This window comes from Pelobates fuscus, chromosome 4 (genome assembly GCF_036172605.1).
Source record: "Pelobates fuscus isolate aPelFus1 chromosome 4, aPelFus1.pri, whole genome shotgun sequence".
NCBI classification, from domain to species: Eukaryota; Metazoa; Chordata; class Amphibia; order Anura; family Pelobatidae; genus Pelobates; species Pelobates fuscus.
The window spans coordinates 110,847,177-110,872,308 of NC_086320.1; the positions used below are offsets into that span (position 1 = coordinate 110,847,177).

General features: G+C 38.9%; 1 protein-coding gene across 7 annotated transcripts in view; it reads left to right on the plus strand.

Moving 5' to 3' along the window:
* Positions 1–25,132, plus strand: part of OSBPL1A (oxysterol binding protein like 1A) — a 226,407-nt gene that overhangs the window by 18,787 nt on the left and 182,488 nt on the right. For all 7 annotated transcript variants that reach the window (XM_063451462.1, XM_063451465.1, XM_063451466.1 and 4 more), the window contains 8 exons: positions 8,369–8,454; positions 9,342–9,486; positions 9,902–9,969; positions 10,756–10,800; positions 12,924–12,997; positions 17,290–17,353; positions 17,582–17,680; positions 18,393–18,518. In XM_063451462.1, the coding sequence (XP_063307532.1) occupies positions 8,369–8,454; positions 9,342–9,486; positions 9,902–9,969; positions 10,756–10,800; positions 12,924–12,997; positions 17,290–17,353; positions 17,582–17,680; positions 18,393–18,518 (707 nt within the window). The remainder of the gene's footprint in view (positions 1–8,368; positions 8,455–9,341; positions 9,487–9,901; positions 9,970–10,755; positions 10,801–12,923; positions 12,998–17,289; positions 17,354–17,581; positions 17,681–18,392; positions 18,519–25,132) is intronic.

Here is a 25,132-nt window from a genome sequence, read left to right on the forward strand (position 1 = left end):
TCCTGAACAGTCATAACGGTGTGATGTACTTACCCGATCTCCGTCGTTCCCCCGGCGGCGATCGGTGTTGCTCCCAGTGTGGGGAGACTGCATGACAGCCCAGGCAGTCTCCCCGTGGCAAATTAGGACCCCGCATCCATGTGATCGCTCTAACAGCGCGGTCACATGGCCACAATAGGTGTCAAAGTGTCTGCCTGCAGTTTTTGAGCGTAAGCGCTTAGCTGGAGAAATAGTTAACAATGTTAAATATTCACTTAACCAAATAGTAAAGAGAGCAGGTGTCTATTATCAAAGCCTGTTGGCTAAACCTCTGACTGATATATGAAAACCATGATCGTAGTACCCTTTCAATATCTGGCTTTATTAATTTATTTTTGTAAGGGGATTATCTAAATATCAGGGTACCATATTCAGGGCCGGATTAACATAGGGGCTGATGGAGCTGCAGCTCCAGGCCCATGGAATAGGCCCATTTAAAAAAAAAAAAAAAAAATTTTTTTTTTTTTACACACACTACTCTTAGGTTTGCCACCTGACTTGTATTTTACTGGCACAGCCAGTATTTTACGCTGCCTGGCCATGCCAGTATTGCAGTAATATCGGCAATAAAAATGCAGGTATTTTTCTCAGAATAAATGGAGATTACTCTGCAATACCAGCACCGGCCAGTAGGGGTCACTGTGTGTGGAGAGAGGCAGGGATAGGAAATTACAGCATATCCTTGCCTCTCTCTACTACTCACTGATCCGTGGGGGAGCAGCAACACAGCACAGAGTCCAGACAGCAGCTCTACAGCTCAGGTAAGTGAGGGATGGGGGGGAAAGGCAGCAGGGACACATGAGGACACTGAGACACTAGGGGACACATGTGGACACTGAGAAACTAGGGGACATATGGGGACACTGAGACACTAGGGGACACAGACACTAGGGGACACATGGGGACACAGACACTACGACACACTGAGACACTAGGACACATGGGGACACAGACACTGGGAGACCTGGAAACACTGAGACACTTGGGGACACTGGAAAACATGGGGGCACTGAGACACTAGGGGACACTTGGACACATGGGGATGCTGAGACACATGGGGACGCTGTGAGACATAGGGACATTGGGAGACACTGAGACATTGGGGCACGGAGACACTATGTCCCCATTTCTCCCAGTGTCCCCATGTCCCCCATCCAGTGTCGCTAGTGTCTCGGTGTCCCCATGTCTCTGTGTGCCTAGTGTCCCCGTGTGTCCCAGTGTCCCTATATGTCCCAGTGTCCCCATGTCTATGTCCACAACTGTCCTCATGTCTCCCAGTGTCCCCAAGTGTCTGTCTCCAAGCCAGTGTCCCCTAGTCTCCCAGTGTCTGTGTTCCCATGTCTCTGTCCCTAGTGTCTTAGTGTCCCCAAATGTTTCAGTTTCCCCATGTCTCCCAGTGTCTGTGTTCCTAGTGCCTCAGTGTGCCTAGTGTCCCCATGTCTCCCAGTGTCCCTATATGTCCCAGTGTCCCCATGTCTATGTCCAATACTGCCCCCATGTCTCCCAGTATCCCCAAGTGCCTGTCTCCCAGCCAGTGTCCCCTAGTCTCCCAGTGTCCCCTAGTCTCCCAGTGTCCCCTAGTCTCCCAGTGTCCCCTAGTCTCCCAGTGTCCCCTAGTCTCCCAGTGTCCCCTAGTCTCCCAGTGTCCCCTAGTCTCCCAGTGTCCCCTAGTCTCTGTGTCCCTAGTGTCTTAGTGTCCCCATGTCTCCCAGTGTCTGTGTCCCTAGTGTCTCAGTGTCCCCATTTCTCCCAGTTTCCCTAAATGTATCAGTGTCCCCATGTCTCCCAGTGTCCCCATATCTCTGTGTCCCTGGGTCTCTGTGTCCCCATGTCTCTCAGTGTCCCCATATCTCTGTGTCCCCATGTCTCACTGACACTGTGATACACTGGGTGACTTGCGAGACATAGACACTGGGAGCAATCCATCTATACAGCAGAATCAAACTGTGAGTAGTTTGTTGGTGATTTTACAGAATTTTCTCTGATGTCACTCCTTGTGATTATACAAATGATTAAGGCTGGTACTTTTTTTCAAGAAAGGTGGCAACCCTAACTACTCTTCACATACTCTTGCTTAAAGGAGCACTATATGGTCAGGAACACAATCATGTATTTCTGACCCTATTATGTTAAAACCACCACCCTGGCCCCTTCTTGGCTCCCTAAGTATAGTAAAATATGCTGCTGGGTCTGTATCTGAACTGACTGTCTGCTGACATCATCAGAAGTGGTGGTCTGAGCAAATTACAATACTTCCCCATAGGATTGGCTGATACTGTCAACTAGGCAGATCAGGGGCAGAGCCAGCACAAGCTCAACATAGCCCTGGCCAATCAGCATCTCCTCATAAAGATAAATTGAATCAATGCATCTCTATGAGGAAAGTTCAGTGTCTGCATGCAGAGGGTGGAGACACTGAATGGCAGTGCTGCACACTAGGCAGTACTGCCACAGGAAGCACCTCTAGCAGCCATCTAAGGAGTGGCCAGTGGAGTTATTTTCTCTGAAAATACAGTGTTTATTGCAAAAGACCTGAATGGAATGATTCTACTTACCAGAACAAATACAATAAGCTGTAGTTGTTCTGGTGACTATAGTGTCCTTTTAAGTTTGGAAGCTTAAGAGGGATGTATGGGAACAAAACTTGTGTGGACTGGCTGACAATAAAATTAGTTTAGGTAATGCAGACGTTGGTCTCTCTAACACTGTGGCATGTCCCCTTTCTTTTACACTTACTACATACACATTTTCTCTGTCCCAGACTATATACCAGGAACTTTTGCCTGCTAGTAAGAAGGTAAGGAGAGAAGTGGACCAGCGAGTGCTAGGGGACAGTCCTTAGAAAGCATGGAGTGAGCGCATCATTAGACGCATTTATGTCAAGCTCAGGGTGCTGCCTGCATAGTATGCCCTTAGTTGGACAGCCTGCAGGATTGGTGGGAAGCCTGACATGCATTCATGCCAGGCTGTCCTTCAAATTCTTTGGACAGACATGCCCCCTTTTTGGGCATGTTCTCCCCTTTTGGCAGGTCTGGTCACGTGATTCGCACCAGTGGCCCACCCTTTTACCCTGCCCATTGACTTCCTGATTCACTGGACACTGCTGTTAGGGGTTATGGATTTACTTGAAAGATGAAAGCATAAATTAGAGAGAGATTAGCATAGAGTATGTCTTTTCTAATAGCTGCATCCTATGAGTTTCCCTCCAGCACCATCTCCATCAGATACATGACGCTTGGGAGGTATGACTGATTTAGTTTTTTGGTTGATAAAATTCCGTAATTAGGCCCATCATAATTGTCAGCACCAGGCCAGGTGTGCTCTTAATCCGGCCCTGACCATATTAAGTAGTGCAAATTATAACACTGTTCAGATGCAAGTTAGGTGAAATGGTTTTGTATGTTAATTACCAGAATAATGTGGAAATCGGTCTCTAATATGTGGAGACTTTCCACCAAAATATTCAGGTAAGTATAATCATGGGCTGCAGTTATCTCTCTATCTCTCTCTAAACAAGAATGTGAACTGTTAACAGATCTGCAACAAATTAAAGGTTATTATACCTTTTAACACTTCTCATGGTTAAATTAAATAGGAGGACGATAAGAATGGTCACATCAAAATATATGCAGATATTAAACCATTAAAATGTTCTTTGTTAGTCTCTATATAAGTGTTGCCAAATGTATCAATAGCGGCAAATATATAGTTGCAAAATGCTGCAGCATAGTGACCTAACATTATTATAGTAGACAGAGTAGTATAGGTAAAAGACCAGTCTCTCTCCCTGTTAAACCTGCTCGATAGTCAGAGGAGTAAAAAAGTGAAGTGCTATAAAATTATATCATGTTTCAGTCTGCATGATCTGTAACACCATTGTGAATAGGTTTATAGTGCCCTGTGCCAAAGAAAAAAGATGCCCGACGTGTGTTTCGGTGCACAGCATGTGCACCTTTGTCAGGAGTCAGATGCACACTGACTCTTTGCTTCCTTATATAACCCCATACCAATCAGCTGCTAAGTGGTATAATGTAGGGTGATTGAATTCATTCCTTTCAGCTTCTGTTATGATCTGTGAACTGATCAGGACTGACTTTAACTCCTTCAGTGCTGCTCAGACTAATTAATAGATAAATACTTTCTTTATAGTCGGGAAGAAAGCTTTATAAAACCCATCATATTTAGTGATATTTGAAGATTAGGAAATTCCATATATATATATCTTAAGTCTATAAGTCTATAAATATGGGCTACTATCGCCCGTATATGCTCATAGTATGGTGTGCCCAACCTGTGGATTAAATTACCCTTTGCTCTGAGTGTATATAATGTATTAAGGCTTACTAATGTGATCATATTTGACTGCAAATGCAGATGGATATGGCATTCACTACAGCAAATTGGAGACTATTTATTTAGATTCATGAGTATCTAAATATTATCATTTACAGGGCAAACATACTTTTTAACCCTTTATTTTTATCCAGGTTATACCAAAAACTTTTTTTTAGTAGGTCAAGATAAAGATTCATGGTAACAGATATCCAGTGTTGTGTTAATTCATAACTTATTGAGTTTATATTTGTGCAGCTTGGATATGACTCATAGTGTACATGATTTAAATAGTGATCTCAATCATTATAGTTGTTCCTATTACTGTGTGAATTGCTTATACTGTCATTAAATATTTACAGAATTTTTTACATATTGGTTAGGGTTTTGGGTACAGTTTATAAACCTGATCACAGGTTTTTTTCAATGTCTTAAAGGTACATGCACGTTAAGGTATCAATATAAATTTGCAATATTTGTATTTAGCAGTCGGTTTAATCATTGTAGGAGTACAGTTATGGGCAAAAAAATAATATTTGGTTTGACAAGAGTGATAATGGACATTGTTTAAAAATATATATATATATAAAGTGCTTTTAAGCCAATACAGGTTACAGTTATCAATCCGATATGAATGAGGTGTACGAAAATCCTTCATTCAAGCCATACGGGGAGAGCGTTTTTAGTTTGTATATCCAATTGCTCTATCTCTGTAATAGTTTTTTTTTTTATCTAGGTCTCCTTTCGTGGGGCCCAGATTTATTTTTTCTATTCCGCTGAAGCGTAATCCTTGAGAAGATCCCCCATGATGTAACTTTAAACGTTTAGAAATTGGGGTGTCAACATGTCTAGATGATTTTATTGAGTTGACATGCTCCACGATACGCTTCTTAAATGCTCTGCTGGTTTTACCCACATATTTCAAATTACACCTACCATTAAAATGATAGACTGATCATTTCTTTGTCAGTGGGTAAACGTTCTAAATCAGCAGGGGATCAAATACTTTTTTCTCACTGTGTGTGTGTGTGTGTATATATATATATATATTCTTTTTGAGTTAGTATTTTCTTCTAAATATAAATTAACACACCTCATCAAATGACATGCTGTGTAAACACCAGGACTCCTCAGATTCACACCATGTATTGCCAGAGGCAGGAATAAGTGAACTAGTGTAACACAACCAAAGAAAATGTTAATTAACTTACCTGTGACTCGTAGAGAACTGATCAGGGATTTGGAATGCAGCTGATCTGGAGTTTGTTTCATTTGAGGCTATTTTGACCTGTAGTGTGTCAATTTCCCATACTTTCATCTGCCGCTAATATCAACAGCAGAGTTGTTCACTTAACCGGACACTATAGTCACCCAAGCAACTTCAGCTCAATGAAGTGGCTGGGTGCCAGTTCCCTCAGGCTTTAATCCTTTAGATGCAAACATAGCAGTTTCAGAGAAACTGCTATGTTAACATTTGGGGTTAATCCAGCCTCTAGTGGCTGTCTTCCGGACAGCCACTTGAGGCGCATCTGCGACGCTGGAGGCACATTTCGCCTCCATCACGCAGAGCGTCTATAGGAAGGCATTGAGAAATGCTTTCCTATGGACACTTTGAATGCGCATTCGGCTCAGCTGACGTCGGACGGGGGAGCTGATGTCGGTGGGGGAGGATAGGTCACCAGCGCTGAGGGAGCCCGGCGCTGGATTAAGGTAAGCTGCTGAAGGGGTTTTAACCCCTTCAGCGCCACGGGAGGGGGACCCTAGGGTGGGGGCACCCTCAGGGCACTATAGTGGCAGGAAAACAGCTTTGTTTTTCTGACACCATAGTGATCCTTTAACTAAGAATTTCTCATTTGTTGACAAAATTGCCATATCAGAAATATTCTCCTACTTGTATGTCTGCAACATGGGTATTTTGGCACGAAGATTTGAAATATTATGGTAAATTCCTAACAATTTTCTCTTTAGTGATTGAACATGTGTTGCTTTAGAAAAGAAAGTGAATTTTGTGTGATGTTTGTACTCTATCTCCCAAAAAATTCCCTGTAAAAAGATTTAGCATTATCTATGATAAATTTGCTTTTATTTGAATATTGCTTGCTTTCATAAAACCTATGATATACTTTGGCCATTTTGGAGATTATTTATTATTATTTGTAATAGTTTTTGGTAGTGTTAAATTTTACATTCCAGTGCTAGTACACTTATTCATTTATTCTTAACTTTTCCTAAAATGCAAATAGTAAAGCATAGTAATGGACACTAGAGGGCACTCTGTGTATGTTTTGCTAAATTTGACTAAAAGAACAGTGCCACTGTCACAAGTATATGCCATAGTAGGATAGTTCCTATTGTCTCATCTATATCTTTTCTTAGATTTTGAATTTCGGTGAATTTCCAGTCCAATATAATGATCCTTTTTTACAAAAAAAAACTAACTCAGAAGCCACAGTGCTGCTGTAATACTTATTGAATGAAAGAGTTCTGATCATAGATAAAACTTCAAAAAAAGATAACTTTTAATTAAATTCATAATGGTAATTTTCTATTCCGTGTGCTTGTGCTGGCACATAAAACAAGAATGGGCTCAGCATTCTACGTTTGTATTTATTTTTTTTATTTTTTTTAGACACTTAATAAACAGTGGCATATTTTGCATGTCGTATATGTGTGTGTGAGTACCTAAGTGGATACCTTGAATTCATTTTTTTTATTATTTTGCGGGACAGCTAATTCTAATAGTTATGGTGTAGAGAGTATGCTATCTGCCTGTGTCTGCCTGACAAAACTATTTTCTCCCTGGCTTCCCTTTAAATGCTTTCTGTGTAAATCAGGTCCTCACTATATGCAGCCTTTCAGCTATTGCCCTCTCCTAAAACCTATCCAACCTGTTTACCATAGCTGCAGGCGGTAGAATATCAAGGGATTCATGGTTCATGAAGAGCCAGATAGCCACGGCTTACTTACAAAGCACGTAATCAAATGTGAGTTTATCCAATCACTAATATAGTCAATGTGAAGGTATTCTCTATTCTTGCTTGTTGTACTCCTGGACATCCACAGAATAGGGCAAGAGGAGTCCATTATGTCCCCCACAGAATTTGTCTTTTTTGTTTAATTTAAATGTGACTGTGCCTATACACATTATGACTTTGCACCCTACTAGAAAATGTTCGTCCGACACCTCTGTTTATACTAGATAATATTTAGATATATGTGAAGACACCCAAAAAACTGTACATCTTTTTATTAGGTGGGTTGCTAGATTTCAGACCCACCTGGGGCTTGAACTTAAAGCAAAACTCGATGATCCTTACACTAACACATAGGTGGGGATATATCATGACATATCCCTGCCTTTCCATGTTATGTCCCCTCCTCTCTTTTAAGGATGAACCCATTATCGGTTTGGCTGATATTATTGGCTGCTATTCAGCATTTTGGCAACTCCACTCATGATCCGAATACTGTCGATAATGTGGCAGTGGTGGAGGCCCAGCAAATTCTCTCTTTAGCTCCTCTCTCCAACTCTCATGAGCCCCTGGCCAACAAAGCATTGCCAGCGCAATAAAAGCATAACCGGAAATGCGCACATACTGCACACCCAGATATTCCGTATGATCCCGCCACACTAAATAACTACTAGAGTGATGTGCGCAGCATTGTTTTGTTTCCCAGCAACCCCTCCAAACGTTCACCTAGGGAGCACCACCATCTTCCCCCAATTAGCCTGGTGGCGCACTACACTGTTGATATTTTTACTTATAATAGGCAGCTGCTTTGAGCAGCATTAAAAAATGTGTATATATAGTATCCCATGGCATTCACCCCCACCACATGTAAAGATCACAGGACTAAAGAGCACAACATCTGGGGTTTCAGCCCCCCATCTCGCGTTAACCCCTATGCTTTATTTAGATGCATACAAAAAGCAGTGAATGGCAGAAATCATTTCATAGTCTAAACTTATAGTTATTTGTTTTGTTTCTATTTTAAGCTGCACAACGCACTCAAGAAAAGAAAGTAGAAGACATGCTTCTTGGAGCGGCACGAGAAGGAAATGTTGTAAAGCTCTCAGAACTGGTAAGGGTTTATACGGATTATAGAGTTGTAGAGTAAAACTCGAGTCGTTGATTGTTGAAAATAAATTAACATTTCAGAAAAAAGTTTGAAAATGATTGTAACACACACTAATCCTCTATACCTTTTTCATCGATGTCAATAACCTTATAAAGAATAATTCAGATCTCCTCCTAAAAAATACCTAACGTATTTAATTATCTCATGGCGCTATATAAAAAAAAAAAAAATTAATTAGTTTATAAAGAGAAAGGAAAAGGGAAGAGAGAGGGGGGAAGAGAAGGGAAAAAGAAAAATACAATGGCCTCTTGTAAAATAAGGAATTTTTTTTTGTGTGAGGTATTTTACCTAAGACACTCCTACAAGTCAATGGGCCCATTTTTTATGGGATTTAGGGATATAGTTTTTTTTTTTTCACCCTCTTTTCCTCCACTCAAATATTATACTTCAGATGTCTTTATACCATACTGTAGAAAAAAATGTAAATACCATCTATCGTTTAAAATAATAATATTCCTTATCGTTGTCGATTTATTATTGCCATACAAAAACAGATCATACAACATTCATGATGTAGTGGTTATGGTACAAATTCAATAAAATAATTTGAAAAGAATGCCTCTTTAAGGTAAAACATTTCCGACGGAAATTTGATACATTTAAAACTACATATTCATCTATTTCCTACAAAATGTGTGATGAAAAGCCCATGTTGGCCTATGTTAAATTACATCATGTGCATGCAGTGAAGGAGCATATCATTGCAGATTAACAGGTGGTGTATGTTTGGCTACCTGTATATCTGTCTGTCTCTCTTGTATGTATATAAGGGTAGTGATGTTTAAATATAAAGTGGGAAATAAAAAATAATAATTCTGTTTTCTGTCTAGTTAAACAAAGCCATACCACCAGATATCAACTGCACTGATCAAATGGGCAACACTCCACTGCACTGTGCAGCATACCGTGGGTTGAAACAGTGTGTCGTGAAGCTTATGAAAAATGGGGCAGATGTTAACATCAAGAATAAAAAACGTAAGAGCATTACTTTGGTAATAGTTGTATCAGAAGTAGAAAACAATGGATATATGTACACGCAACTGAGAATTGTGGACAATTAACAAGAGACCTGGATATTTAGGATCAAATGGGTTATGTTTTGGAATTATTAAAACGCTGATATTTTGGCCTAACGTTTAAATTCTGTTGTCATCTCTGCACAATTAATAATTTAAAGTTCAGTTTGAGAATAGTGTGCTGTGTTGTACTACACCAAAAATGTCAATGATATTCTTGCACATTAAGTGTTAAAACTTTATGTAAACAGTAACTTGGTGAGCAGTGAAGATGTTACAGGCAACTGTACATCACTATCTTTATATTCTAGATTTAGGTGAAATAGATTTTGCATGCAATAGCTAATCTATAACTCTTTTTAATGACTTCTCAGATCAGAAACCGATCGACCTTGCACAGAATATAGAAATAAAGCAAATTCTACAGGCCAGGATTAGCAAGGTGAGAAATGACATTTAATTTCCGTTCTGGGCTGTTGTGTTAGTAGGTTCTAATACCTACTGAGACCTTCACACAAAGCAAAATTCAATGATCCTATTAGGCCGACTTGGAGTGCAAACTTTTAACTCCTACACTCCTGCATTCCTTACAACCCATACGGTCTCCATATCCAAATTGAATTTATTTTACTCTCCTAGGTTTTTTTTTTGCCTGACTTATAAAACCCATTTTTTCTTTCTCAATCTCGTATAACTCATCTGCGCTGCTGTACAAGCATCAACTGGTAGCACTCTGTTCATGCATAAAGTAGTGGGTACATACAGTAACAGATAGGCAGGTGTATCCGTACCTGTTATGTCCCTCCCTTTCTATGTAAGCACAGAGTGCCACTGATGGATGCAGGCATCTCAATGGAGACTTTAGCGGTAAAATGCTCTTCAAGACTTCAAAACATTCTCACCACTCATTCTACCAGAGTGAAGCGGATCGGATGTAGTGTGATCATCACCTATTGCACTCCTCCTGTGTGTCACCTGGGGTATAGACTGAGGGATTGCTTCCTCCTTTCCATAGCCCAGCAAAATGCTAATATTAGTGCTTTTTATTTTTACCCCCTTTTAAAGCTGTCACCAAATGTAAAAAAAATTAAACCGCTAATATGCTGCCACTTGAAGGGGTTCAGAGCTGAAGAGCGAGCTTTTAGCCCCTAAAGCTACCCCTTAAGAATCGCTCTGACTAGGTGTATGTATTTACTATAATGTTTTCTTATCTCATTCTTTTTTCCAGTATATAATCAAAACATTACATCGATTTGAAGGCCCTCTAGGCAAGGTATTTCAGAGGATTAATATATTGTTTTATTGTCTGACCTGGTATGCATGATAATCATTTAATTCATCATGTATATCTGGGGGGAGGGGATTTGTCTTTGTTTTTTTAAAATTTATTTTATTATATTTAACACGAGAAGTGTCCCAATTATTCTTCAAAGTCAAATCCTTACCGAGGTTGTAGATCCATTCATCAATTGACTTTGTATCTCATTTTGACAACCAAGTCCATATGTTTTTCCTTTATCATGTATAAATATCCACTTACCTTATTCATTGTCTTCAGGTCTAGTAAAACATCCAAGTTCTAAGATTTATAACACCTTGCATTTCATGACTGCCTGACTGGATGCGCCGTTTGATTATTTATTTTGTAATTCTTTTTACAGTAGATCATCTATTATCATCATTCCGATCACAGTGCACTATGACTGACAGATAATTAATATGTCTCAGAAATTCTAATATTCACCATTTCAGACTGCATTTTTGTTTCTTTAGCTATTCTGCATGCTAAGGTCTGGCCCTCTACCAATTGGACTGGAAGTTATCATTCCTTTTTTCAGGAAAATCCCTTGTGCCCACTCCCTTAATTGCACATTTCGTTCCCTCTGCCAAGACATCTTCCGACACAATATTTACAAGATGCCTCACAGGCCCAGAAAGAACGCTCGATACCCCTCAACATTTGCTTCATAGGATGCCAGTGGGCGGAAGTAAAGGGGGCGGGTGTTCCCAAAGAATTTTCCGTTTTGCCTTTTTTTTTTGTAAGGCTGTCTGCTAATCAGGCAATAGGGAGCAGACTTTTAGCCACTTTATTATTTCAGGAGGACAAGAAAACACAGTTTTTGTTTAACAAAACATTGTTCACTGTAAGTTAAGTAGCCTTTAACAAATGATTTACTTATAGTGACACAATCAAACAACATATAAAATAGAACTGCATATAGAAACAGACTATTAATATTAGAGTTTCTTTAAGAATTTGGACAAAGTAAAGCAGTTTGTGAACTAAGCAGGTCCCCTTTTAAGTCTTATAAAGCAAACATTTTACTTCCCCTTTGGATGGGATACATCTGATTGCACATTGAACTCAAACCTGTGTGAGGTCTGGGCAGGGACCAAACAACGGGTACTCTAATATGTTGTCTTTCTTCCAGTTTTGACCTAAATTTTCTTTTGGCTTGTGGCTTTTTATGACCATGTTTAATAAGACACTTTTAAATTCTTTATGTTTTGTATATTTTTGCTATCTTTTTAATATTTTTAGAATCCCAAGAATAATTGTGATGACAAGATGGTTAGATGTAAAAAGTATCCTATTCATTGATATACATGTATTTTTATTGATTGATTATTGTAAAACTTGTTGTGGAACTGGAACTCAAATGTAGGCAACAATACGCACTTGCGAATCGCCACTCCTAAAGAAGGCTTGGAAAAGGAGACATGCTTTCTCATGTATCAATAGCACAATGGCTTTATTGATAATCAGAATAATAAATTAAGAACATTCTCAAGTGAAACGTAATCAGAGCGTCAGAGTCGTAGAGTGTAAAGAACCAGTCAGTCCAAAGCCAAACCTCTGGTCAGGCACCACAGAGTCAAATATCCAAGAATCCAATAGGATATGAGGTAAATGAGGTTGTAAATGGAACAGATAGGACAGCAAGGAGAGCCGTAAGAGAATGGAAGTCAGCAGGACCGTTGGCTACAGAATAACTGAGCATTGGGTGAAGGGAGTCTTGGAGTTTTAAAGGCAGAAAATGCACATGCTTATCGCAGGAAAGACCCTCATTACCTAAGTGAAATGACTGGCAGCATCTTGGGTCTTATCGTAAGCATTGGACTCATCGGCATCATTTCTGCACACGTCTGTGGTGCCTTGTTCCTAAACTGTGTGACTGCAACAATTTCTTTGGCGTACGGAGGACGTCCAAGATGTAGGTGACGATAGACCCAGGTGGCCATAACAATTATTCCCATACTTACTTCACAATTATGGTTTCAAAACAGTTTACCACCTTTGTAACATGTCCGTTTTTATGTATATAGCCCAGCAACATTGCATTAATTTAGACATTATTTGGATTTTGTATTCTTTTTTTTTTTTCTTTTCTTTAGAGCTCTCGTTTTTTTGGTTGGAAAGTATTTTGGGTAGTACTGGAACATGGAGTAATTTCTTGGTATCAAAAACAGTGAGTATCTGTAACAGTTACATTCTAGATATATTGAGCATGAAATTAAGCTACACATTCTAGATGGTGTATTTTTTTGTGTGTTTTTTTTTTTTTTTAAATCTTTATTTTTGTGTGACAATTAGCATATTTTGTGATTACAGCACGATTTGAGGTTTCCAATACTTTCAGTATACATAATCATATCCAACAATACCATCCATTGTATATAAAATACAAGTAACTACAGCACTTAGCCCGAGGGCTCCCGATATCTACCATCGTCACATTGAGTTATATAATTTTTGAAATGCAAATCAAAACCGAATTTGACTTGTAAATATGATTACTTGTCATGAGAAATGCAGAGAAAACGTATCGATTTATAATACATTTAGTTCACTGTCGCTCTTGTCTGTGGGTCACATTCCAGTTTTACATTTCATGTAGTTAATATTTCAGTTAATGTCAGTATGTTGAACCTGTTTATTTAATTACAAGAGTTTTGCATTGTTGGTTGCTAGAGAATATTTAACTCAGCGAGACATGTTATAGTGAAGTTATCTACAAATCACAATGCAACACAAGTCCACCTTAAGGTAGGTGTAGATTAAATCTACACATTGTGCATTTGAAAAGCACAACCAACTGTATAGTTTAAAGCAGGCTTCCCCGAACTCCGGCCCTCCAGATGTTGCTGAACTACAACTCCCATGATTCTATGAATGAAATAGGCTGAGAATCATGGGAGTTGTAGTTCAGCAACATCTGGAGGGCTGGAGTTTGGCAAAGCCTGGTTTATAGGATACTTGCATGGTGATTGCTTGCCCCTTCACCAACATGTTTTCCTGAAAAGCATGAGGAGTCTATGATTCTCAGAATAGTCTCATCATAACTTACCTTTTATTTCATTAGTACTAACTTAAAGACAATTTTAGCACCAATATGTGTTAACCATTCGCTTATGAAAATGAATGAAACCTTTGAAATTGCTCTTGTCACACTTCATGACAGCCTAAATGATGAGCACTTTGAGATTTACACAGTTTCAAAGAACACAGTCTTTACTGTCCCTCTGAAGGGATGGTAATGATTTGTTGCTTTTTGTTTAGGTTTTTTTTAACGTTTTTGATCTTTGCCATTTCACAAACTTCTTTTAAGCCTTGCACTTACAGGGTTATTTACAAACGTGCGTTTCAAATTTACAATTAAAATAATCAAACTGGAATAATTCTTAGTCAGCCATGCTTCCAGTCAGTTGAGGTACTTTTGCCTTAAATTTGAAATTTACTCTGAATTCACTTTTGAATTCTCAATGTAGTGAATAAACCGGCTAGTCTCTTGAATGGACCTTTAATGTAATCTTGACCAGGGGTGGACTGACCACTTACAGGGCCCTCGGTCACTAGGAGATCAAGGGCCACCCTCCTGGTGCAAGGTCTTTGTGCAGCTCTCATACAGATATGTGTGCGCGACCCAGCATGGCTGTGTGAGTCATGGCATCCCCCAAACAGGGCCAGATATACTTTAAGGGGTTAATCCAACCAAAAAGAGTGTTTTTAATAAAACATTTGTTTTTGAGTGGAGTACCCCTTAATAGCTTGCCTTACGCCCCCCCCTTCCCATTAAAATAAAGAAATAAAGCAAATGTAATTACTCCCTTCCTCTGTGTTTGTTGGTGACATCACAAGCAGCATCCCCCACATGTTCAACCACACAGGTAGCCTCCAAACACGTGTTTGGAGGTTACTTGTGTGGGATGCTGCTTGTGCAGGAAGGGATATGGATGAGAGTGATGAGGACTGTAGTGGGTGCAAGAAGGCATGGGGTGAGGTGGTTACAGGGAGAGAGAGAGGCTGAGGAGTGTGCAAGAAGGCACAGAGGCTGTGGTGGGTACATGGAGGGATTGGAATGAGAGTGATAGGGCTGTAGTGGGTGAAGGGGGAGTGGGGTCTGGGATGGTAAAGTGGGCATAGGGGCTGTGGTGGGTGAAGGGGACATAGTGGCTCAGAAGGATAAAGAGGCCAGAGGGGCTGTGGTGGGTGAAGGGGGGGCACAGGTGCTGTTATGGGTGAAGAGGCACAGGGGCTGGGATAGGTAAAGGGCGCACAGGTACAGGGATGGGTGAGGGGCACAGGTAAAGGGATGGGTGAGGGGGCACAGATACAGGGATGGGTGAGGGGGCACAGATACAGGGATGGGTGAGGGGGCACAGATACAGGGATGGGTGAGGGGGCACAGATACAGGGATGGGTGAGGGGGCACAGATACAGGGATGGGTGAGGGGGCACAGGTACACGGATGGGTGAGGGGGCACAGGTACACGGATGGGTGAGGGGGCACAGGTACAGGGATGGGTGAGGGGGCACATGTACAGGGATGGGTGAGGGGGCACAGGGATATTAGCTTAAAGGACCACTCTAGGCACCCAGACCACTTCAGCTTAATGAGGTGGTCTGGGTGCCAGGTCCTTCTAGGGTTAACCCATTTTTTCATAAACATAGCAGTTTCAGAGAAACTGCTATGTTTGTGAATGGGTTAAGCCTTCCCCCTAATCCTCTAGTGGCTGTCTCACTGACAGCCGCTAGAGGCGCTTGCGTGATTCTCACTGTGAAAATCACAGTGAGAGCACGCAAGCGTCCATAGGAAAGCATTATGAATGCTTTCCTATGTGACCGGCTGAATGCGCGCGCAGCTCTTGCCGCGCGTGCGCATTCAGCCGACGGGGAGGATCGGAGGAGGAGAGCAGGAGGAGATCTCTCCGCCCAGCGCTGGAAAAAGGTAAGATTTAACCCCTTTCCCCTTTCCAGAGCCGGGCGGGAGTGGGTCCCTGAGGGTGGGGGCACCCTCAGGGCACTCTAGTGCCAGGAAAACGAGTATGTTTTCCTGGCACTAGAGTGGTCCTTTAATAAAATAAGATTTACTTACCTGCTGTCTGCCAGGGTTCAGCAGATTCTGCAGGAGAGGGCAGGGCAGGAAGTGAGGTAACTTCCCCTCTTTCGGCCCCACCTCTTCCCCTCACATGGAGCTCCGCAGTCATTGCATGGAGGAGATCTGGCAGGAGCAGAAGCTGGGGGTGGGGGTAGAGGGGAGGCAGAGTGGGGAAATAGAGAGAGATATGTTGCAGGAGCAACCTATCCATAGAATATGTACAAATACAATTCTGTTTTTTTCTTGCTGGGGAGATCTGTGATCTGATCTCCCCAGCCAGAGCATGTTTATGCAGCCTGCCGGGCCCCTGACTGCCTCGGGGCCTTCGGTCCAGGACCGATCTGCCCGAGTGGTCAGTCCGCCCCTGATCTTGACCATTTCTCAGTCAGCATTTTAATTCATCCCTTTCCAAAGGTGAACCAACACTAGCAAATGTCAAGCCTGGGAGAGTTATCTCAGGGAGAAAGGACATACTTTTTTTTAAATACAAGAATGCAGACTAATCTTCTGACCTAATATCAGAAGATCACAAATCAATATGGGTTCACACCATGATTAAAGGGCCACATTAAGCACCAAAACAAGTTTAGCTTAATAAAGCGGTTTTGGTGTAAAGATTGTGTCCCTGCAATCTCACTGCTCAATTGTCTGCCAATTAGGAGTCATTTGCTTTTGTTTATGCAGCCCTAGTCCCCCCCCTCCCCCCCCCCCCCCCTGTTACTCACACTGCCTTCCTATTCACTTCCTGAAAAATAGCTCAAATTGTTTAACTTCCCTTATTGCACAGTCTGTTTCCGTTTGCATTTCATACCTCCTACTCTGCTAATTTCCTGCTAGTGCTTACAAAAACATCATGTGGGATTAAAGTTCAATTAAAAGGAGCAGGAGAGAAGTATTTCTCAAAGTGGCTCTGTCTCCATCTGGTGTCTTCGCATAATTTGCAAAGACCCTTGAAGATGACATCGCTGCTTGGTGTCCGGGTCGTGTGGCCCAGAGGTGCAGGGGAAGGAAATTGTCCCTCAAGGATTGCCACAAAAATCTTCCATCTGGTCTTCTTCATGTGCGTGAGAGTGCAACACTGAGGTCTATGGAGGATCCCATGACATTGCCTTTTCCACACAGTCATGTGCATATTTCAAAAAGGTTATCTTTATAAAATACTTTAAGTACCACTGCTACTTTTTACTACTGTAAAAATTTTACTTTTTATTTATTTTATTTTTTTTGTATTAGAGGCTGAGTGTGTAGCAGTAACTCATGTATGATAGGGCTGATTGCCAGATGTCAGGCTCACTCCTTGTATAAAGTGATAACCAAAGATAAACAAAATACAACAGATCTTCCAAGTTAACAGTTGCTTATTTTTCAATTTTCTTATACAGAGCTGATGCAGTAAACCAAGTGCATCGCCAAGGGTGTAAACATTTGACACAAGCAGTCTGCTCGGTATGTGCTCTATACTGTAAAAAAACACTCAGGTGACATAAACTTTTAAGGGATTTAAAGGAAACTTTAGGAATATATGTTTTAGAGGCCAAACAAGCCTTTTTATTCCCTACCTTTTGCAAATCGGTTTTTGATTTGCCATACTTAATTGTTTTATGTGTAAATCTTAAAGTTGGTTATTTGTTAATTGAAAAATGTTACGTCTCTGTCTGTTAATCTTACCTCCAGGTAAAATCGACAGACAAATATTCGTTCTCTGTTAAATGCTTTGATGACAGCATACATCATTTTAGAGTGCTGCCAAAACACCTCAGTCACACGAGAGAGGTATGTAACAAAGTCTAACCTATGTATGTAAGAATGTATTGTACTTATTGCCTAACAAACTTATTTTTGGTATGTTTGTGTCCTTCTCTAAACATTAAATTGTTGATATATGAAAGGTTTTTTTTGTTTTTGTTTTTTTAATTGATTAAAAAAAAAATCATGACCTGTACTATTGTGAAACATTTGCATATCCCAAAGTAGAGCTTTAGACAATTTTTTTTTTCTCCAAAAGCACGTCTCCACATCTAAAACTGCTTTGTAAGATTTTGTATCCACTAGTCCCCCAGAATGCCATTGTTACACATGAAAATGCATACACACAACAATGCAACTCCCATCTCTGTAGGCTCATTAGGAATGACAAGCTGGTACCTACAACTCCTTCTAATATTTCAATTGTAGGTCTACTTGAAAAACAGTCTGTATAATCGTGTTGTAAATTCTTTAAAGGTATGGAAGAATACAAACCCACTGCATTAGCAGGCATGAGAAGTATAACAGAAACATAAATCGCTGTGATTGCAGGAATAATGATGAGGAAACCTTTAGACGTCAGTTATATTCTACTTTCAAAGAAGACGTTTTACATCTGTTTCCTAACCTTGATTTCTTTCTTAGAATGGTACCAACCGTAAATAAAAAAAGAAAAACAGTAGTATAATGCAGGTAGTGTCACTTATCTATAAATTGACCAAAATTGGTCTTCCTACAGGAATGGATGACTGTGATTGAGGAGCACTCTGCCTATAGCACTCATTATTGTTCTCAAGACCAGATCAGTGATGATGAAGAGGAGGAGGAATTGGTCCCCGAAGAAGATTTAAAGCAGGCACTTGAGGTACATAACTATGTAATAGGGCTTGTAATGTTGCTGTTATATATGTTATTTTATGTAACCTGTGGTGTTATTGTTGGAGATTGTTCAGTAGCAGGAAGTACAGGGGGATAAAGCCACAGTGAAGACAGCAATAACTGTTCCGTAAGCAGTAATTTAATCACCATTCTTGGTTGCTCAGGTTCATCAGCTGCTCCTTTTTAAAATGAATCCAAGAAAACAAACAAAATAGTCCAACCTGGCACCCACAGGAAAATGACTAAGAAAATAGTTGAGTAGGCTTCTACGATTACATTTATTTAAGAACATTTCATTGATGAAACCTGCTAGATGAGGAACACTTCTGGCACTCTGTATTATATGTCTTTGTGGAATAAACCAGTATTTTTCACACCCGGAAGACTCAACTACTCTTTCTAGTTTTCTTGCGAGTGAGTAGTTGGCCTTTTTTATTATTCTTTTTGAGTTACTGATGAGGCATTTAGCCTAAAAGTTGCCTTTTCTACATTTCTGGAGCCAGAATAAAAAAAAAACACCTTGGAACACCGTGTTCATAGTGCCTTAGTTACAGCTATTCCAAGCACAATAAGCTTTATATGGTCCAAGTAATACCAAGGTCTATTCGAATGTTTATTTTTCTAGCAATGCTACATTCACTGAGTGACACATGAAGAGAACTAGCAGTGAGAAACCCCATCATTGGGCACTTAGTGACAGCTGGTTTGTGTACCTGTTTGTCTACACAGTCTGGTTCATAGTACTCTATGGTGAGAAGGCCAAGGTAATAATTCCTTTGTGCTAAATGGACTCTTAACCAAACCTTTTTAGGGGGATTTAATGCCTGAATTGAAGGCTTAAATACTGGTTATGAAGTGCAAAAACAACGGTGGCTAACTAAATGTTACCAAATGCACCTTCACTCCATTACCATTGACACGAATACCTTTTTAATTACATAATTACTCATGATTCATATTCAGGGAATATTGGTCTGCTACAAACTCTAAATCTGTAAACATCCAAAACATACCTGGCAGCCAGGATCTGCATTTACAGACACAATCAGATCATTTCATTGTGTCACTGCACAGCATTTAAACTGCAGTTGGATAAATACGTGCAAAAACATAACATACAGGGATATCATTCTAACGATACTATGGCTGGAGGATATGAACTGGGGACAATGGCACTGGGTATTATTAACCTGGAGTATATAGCTGAGGCATGTGGATTAAGAGGAGATTTATTGCACATCACATCTTCTTTGCAACATTATGATGACTTCATAAGTGTATTGTGTAAAAGGTGTATTAAAATCTGTGCACATGATGCTTTATGTATTTAGTTTAAAGTACTAAAAAAAAGCATGCTTAAACCACATATAAAGTTAAGAAAGGCTGAAGGGTTAGGAATAGGAAAAAAGATATAGAAACGTATCATTGTACTCTAGAAACACAGATGAAATATTTTGGCTGCAGTTCATTAATAAATGGTTGAATGAAAAGTGTCAAAATGCTATTCGTTAAATAGCCTGGGGAATATACTTTTTACACATATACTTTGGTGAAGCTTTATTTCCTGTGACTATCATAAAATATGTAATCTCAGCATGCCCCCTCACCCACACACACACACACACACTTTATAATTTCTTGTTCACATTTATGTTGTATTATGTATACATATAAGGTGGAAAAAGCCATATTTCTTAAACTGGCTAAAATATTCATAGAATGAACGCACAACAGAAGTGCCAGAAAGGTCTTGATCACAAACGTGGCACATCTCAAAAGAGCCTTGTTCCTTAAGAGCATAAACAAAGGAAACTGAAAGTAAAGAAAAATGAGAAAAAGTGCCGCTTTGTCTTTTTTTTTTTCTTTCCAACTTTGGCCAGCTGCCTAATCTATTGTTTCCCCTAAAATATTGCTTCCTAAACAAGCACAAACTTCGAATAAAGCTTTATTACCAGCTCCCAATCACAGCTCTAACTTGGATATAGTTATACATTTCAGCTTCATGTTGAATTTTTGTTTTGTTTTGTTTTGTTTTAATTCAATTGCATTTTCAGATTTTTCTGCAAACGATACCTTTTTTTTTGTTTTTTTTGTTTAGCTGAGAACAGATGAGACACTTGCTGCATAAATTAGTAAATGAATGGAATGTTGTAAGACTTCAGACAGTAGTCCTTTGTGTTTGTGCTTGGCTATTTCTGTCCTAGCACTTACTCCTCAGCAGAATACATCATGTTGCAGATTAAACTGCATATTCTCCACCTTGGTACTATTGATTAAGCACATGGAACATCCATTCTCCCGCTATCTCACTTGACTTACTGAAACCCTCATTCACAGTGGGTTGTTTTTTTGGTTTTTTCCATATCCCTCTTTTTACTGTGTTTCCTCTGTAGCTCATCTGTATTATGCTTGTTAGATATATACTTAATTTAACAATTCATACATTTTTAATAAATCTTCTAGTATCTCTCACCGTACTCCGAAGATGATGAAAAATGTATTTGCACTAACCTTTATCTCCATGAGAGGCCAGACTAAACTGTGACAATCTGCACCTAAGAGCAAAGTATAAGTTAGACCAATGTTTGCCTCAACCACTTGCCCCAAACAGAGCAAAATTACTGACTGACTAACAGTAGCCATGCATCCTATGGAAATAACAGACATATGCACCTCTACAATTAATATGTTGCCATGATTGGGGAGAACCTGTTGTTATTCTAAACATTATTACATCACACTACTCATGTGATCTTTTAATGCATTTGGAAGATTGTAACAGAGTTTTACAATTGGATCATTGTATGATATGCGAGCAAATCCCCAACCAATGTGACATTTAAGTAGAATATGGTATTTATCTCCTGGTGTATAAACATGTATATTCAGTTCTGTATTTTACTGGTCATACTGTAAAGTTTGGAACCATGTTGGAGTGTTTTCACAACTGTTTAGATTCAGCACCCCAACCATCCCCGTCATTAAAGGAGCACTATAGGGTGTATTATTTATCCACTGGGAATGGTGGGCACTTCTTAAATGTAAATAATTATTTACCATCTACTGTCTTTTGATAAGTGTTTGTAATTACATTATCATTTTCATCTCTCAATAGGAGATCCAGGAACTACATTTTGCCATCTGTTCTTTTATTATGGGTGAACGAGAGGCCAAAGGGATTTGTGTTGAGCAAAATTAAAAAAAATCATTGATACTTTCATTATCCCGATCCCAAACTATTAAAATGTCATCAATAAAGTAGCAATAGCAGATCAGGTTGCAACTCCATGGGTTGTTTTGCGATATATCATTCCTCAAAGTAACCCTGAGATAAATTGGCATAGTAGAGTGCCTTATTTTCCTCCATCACTGCTTCTTGTGTTTGCAGATAAAATTGTTTATTAAAACAAAAAGAATTCTAAAATCAAAGTATCTGCTTAACTTTGGGTAATAGGGGATCATTAAATAAATAGTGTTTCATTGCTTCAAGGCCAAACAGTTTAGCATAAGGCGTTAACATCAATAGTTAACCATATAAAGCCCTGGAGCCATCTACAGTCAAATAAGTGTCAGCAGATGGCCAAAATCCCAAATATAAGATGGTACTTGCTTAACATACTTTTTGTAAATGAAATTTTATTTACTTGGAAAGGGTACCTGTAACAGAATCATTAGATAATATAATGGGTTTACCAGTGGGATTATTTAAATTATGTATTTGGGGGGAGGGGGAATTAAAGATGGGTACTACATCTTGTGCTGAAAGTAAATATTTACAATCAGTATTGGTAATCATATTTATTTTAGTTGAAGGGCCTCCACGCAGAGGTTAGGCATCAAAAGTTAAAGATTTTATAAAACTCTTGATTCTCCAGTAAACAATAAGCCTCTTTTAGATTGTCATTCCTATTCAAAATCACAATTCCCCACACCCCTTATCTGCATTTTTTATAGTTCGATCGTGGTGTTAGTTATAATTAATTTTAATGCCCTTTGTTCACCTCTAGTCCTATTACTCATTCTCTGGTTTTTTTTCAAAACCTAAAAGTACACTACACTCTCATAAAACCTAATTATAACATTCTGTCTCTCACAGAACAATATTTATACAGTTGTTTAAAGTCTTTCTTTCATGCAAGATTTCTGTTGGATCTATTGGTTTGTTTCTTCGATCAGTACAATCATTATCATTGAATAAGGATTTCAAATTAAAAATCATTTGTTTATCTTTTGGGTTGTCAAGATGTTTATTAACCTCCCCGATATTCATAGAAATCGAAATACTAATGGAATGTAATAATGTAAATTACGAACAAACTGGTTAAGATCATTAAATAAGTGAAGTTTAATGGGAAGACAGAGACACAACATTCATAGCCCTATTAAGACATCTAACATTATATTGAGCTAAGAGAAAGGAAGATGGATTAAAATCCATTTTAGTTACTGCATTTTTCTCAGTTTTGCTGATTATACTTTGATTCACCTCATCCTCTGGACTTTCTATACGAAGAATCCTCCATTTGGGTACTTGTCTCCAAAAGAGTAAAAAATATTTTGCAATATCCGTTCTAAAAAACAATTTTTTTTTCTTCATTGATAGCAAAATATGTATTAGTTGATTTAGATTTGTTGCTAATCTCCTATTTTAGTGATTGCCTCTTTTTGGCATGCTCGCAGTCCTTCAAACTCCATATCGGGATTTTCTTCTGAACCAGATCATTCTTACTACCTTTTGTATCAATGGAGCAAAAAAATCAAAACTGAGTAAACTTACCTTGTCTGTCTTGTAAAATCCTTTATTTTTATTTTTTTTATGTTTTGTGTTCTCTTATTTTATGTGTGTTCAGTGTATTTGAATCTAACATAGCTTGTGCTTGCTGTGTGAGAGTTTTGTCACCCTGCCCTTCCTATCCCATTATCCCCTCCCTATCAGAGATCTCTCCAATTGTATAATACTATGTATTTGGCTTCGGATCAACAATGTAACATCATTTGTTCAAGTTAAACACCCAAAGCTCTGCTTTTAACAGCTGACTGATCATAATATTTGGCTGTACAAGGATTTGATTGTATGTGATACACAAAGTAAGAAAATAAGTGTTTGTCCAAGCATTCTCTGACATCACATATATTTTAGGAAAAGGCAATTCTATAGGAAATTACACCAAATGACACCACTTTAAAAATCACCTATAAAATTTTTTTTTGTTTGTTTTTTTGATCAAAAATGCAAATTACATCATGACCCAGTTTAGTCTAGGCACAACCAGGGCACACATTGCAAATGAGCTGGATAACTAGAAAGATTGTTTAATTTCTTCTTTTTCTTTTTTGCCGAAACGTTGGGGGCTTATTGGTTGACTTTTGTCCTTCTTCTCACTAGGTCTGGTATGCTTTTTTTCTTTGTATATAAAATTGTTTATGGGTTTTTATGATTTGGTTTCTCGTATAGCTATTCTGTATACTGGTTTTCAGTAATTCATGTACTACGTAGTTTGCTTATATGTAATTCCAGAATTCGTAGCTATTGCATTATATTTTTCATATGACATTGTTTGTCTTATTTTTTTGATTTATTGATATATTTAATGAGACATCCAATTGCTACGGACCCATCCAATAAAAACCTTTTCATATACATTTGTGGTTCTGCTCCTTGTCTAAGTAATAGATGTAACTTGTTTGGGCCTTTGGGAATATGGCCTTATGTGAGTGAGCACCCAGTATTTTTTGCCTTGTTCCGTTTGGAAACTCGCATTTGGAGTGTGCCTACATGTTTTAATTTTTATTATGCCTTCTCATACTGACAGCCAGGTTCAAAGTTTGTTTTTGTATTTTTATTTTATTAGCATTTATTTAGCACTATCTTTTTCCGCAGTACTTTACAATTATAGAATGGTGATATTTCACAAGTAGTTGACATACAATATATTAACAGAGACAAGAAGAAGGCCAATGCTCAAACAAGCTTACAGTATATACATGGCATATAACAGGGAATGGCAGAGAGCTGATATGCAGAATCCCTTTTACAGGATAAATAGATGTGCTATAAAAATATTGTTAAATATACTGGATGAATAAAAATAACATTCCTGGGATGACATTTCCACCTATAAGAGAAATATAAGCCATGCATAATGGGAATTAAATTGCTAATGTCTTTTATGTTCACAGTAAAATATTTTGTCGCTTCGTGTTAGCTGCATTTACTGTTATTCCTAAAAAGTCTGCATTGAAATAGATCAAATTTGTTACTATGAGTAACCTTCTAAAATGGAGATGTGTGAAATAATTCTTTGACTTAGAAATTCGTACATTTTCTGTAAAAGTGTTCATTCTCTGAATTAAAAGGACACTATAGGGTCAGGATCACAAACATGCATTCCTGACCCTGTAGTGTTTAAAAACACAATCTAGCCCCCTGGTACCCCTTGCCCCCATAAATATAATAAAGCCTTACTTTTATTCCAGTCTGCTGCTGGCTCTGCCCCTGATCTGCCTGCTTGGTTGACATTAGAAGTGATGATCTGAGCCTATTACAATGCTTTCCCATAGGAAAGCATTGGGTTGGTTGAGCTTGTCAAAGAGGCAGAT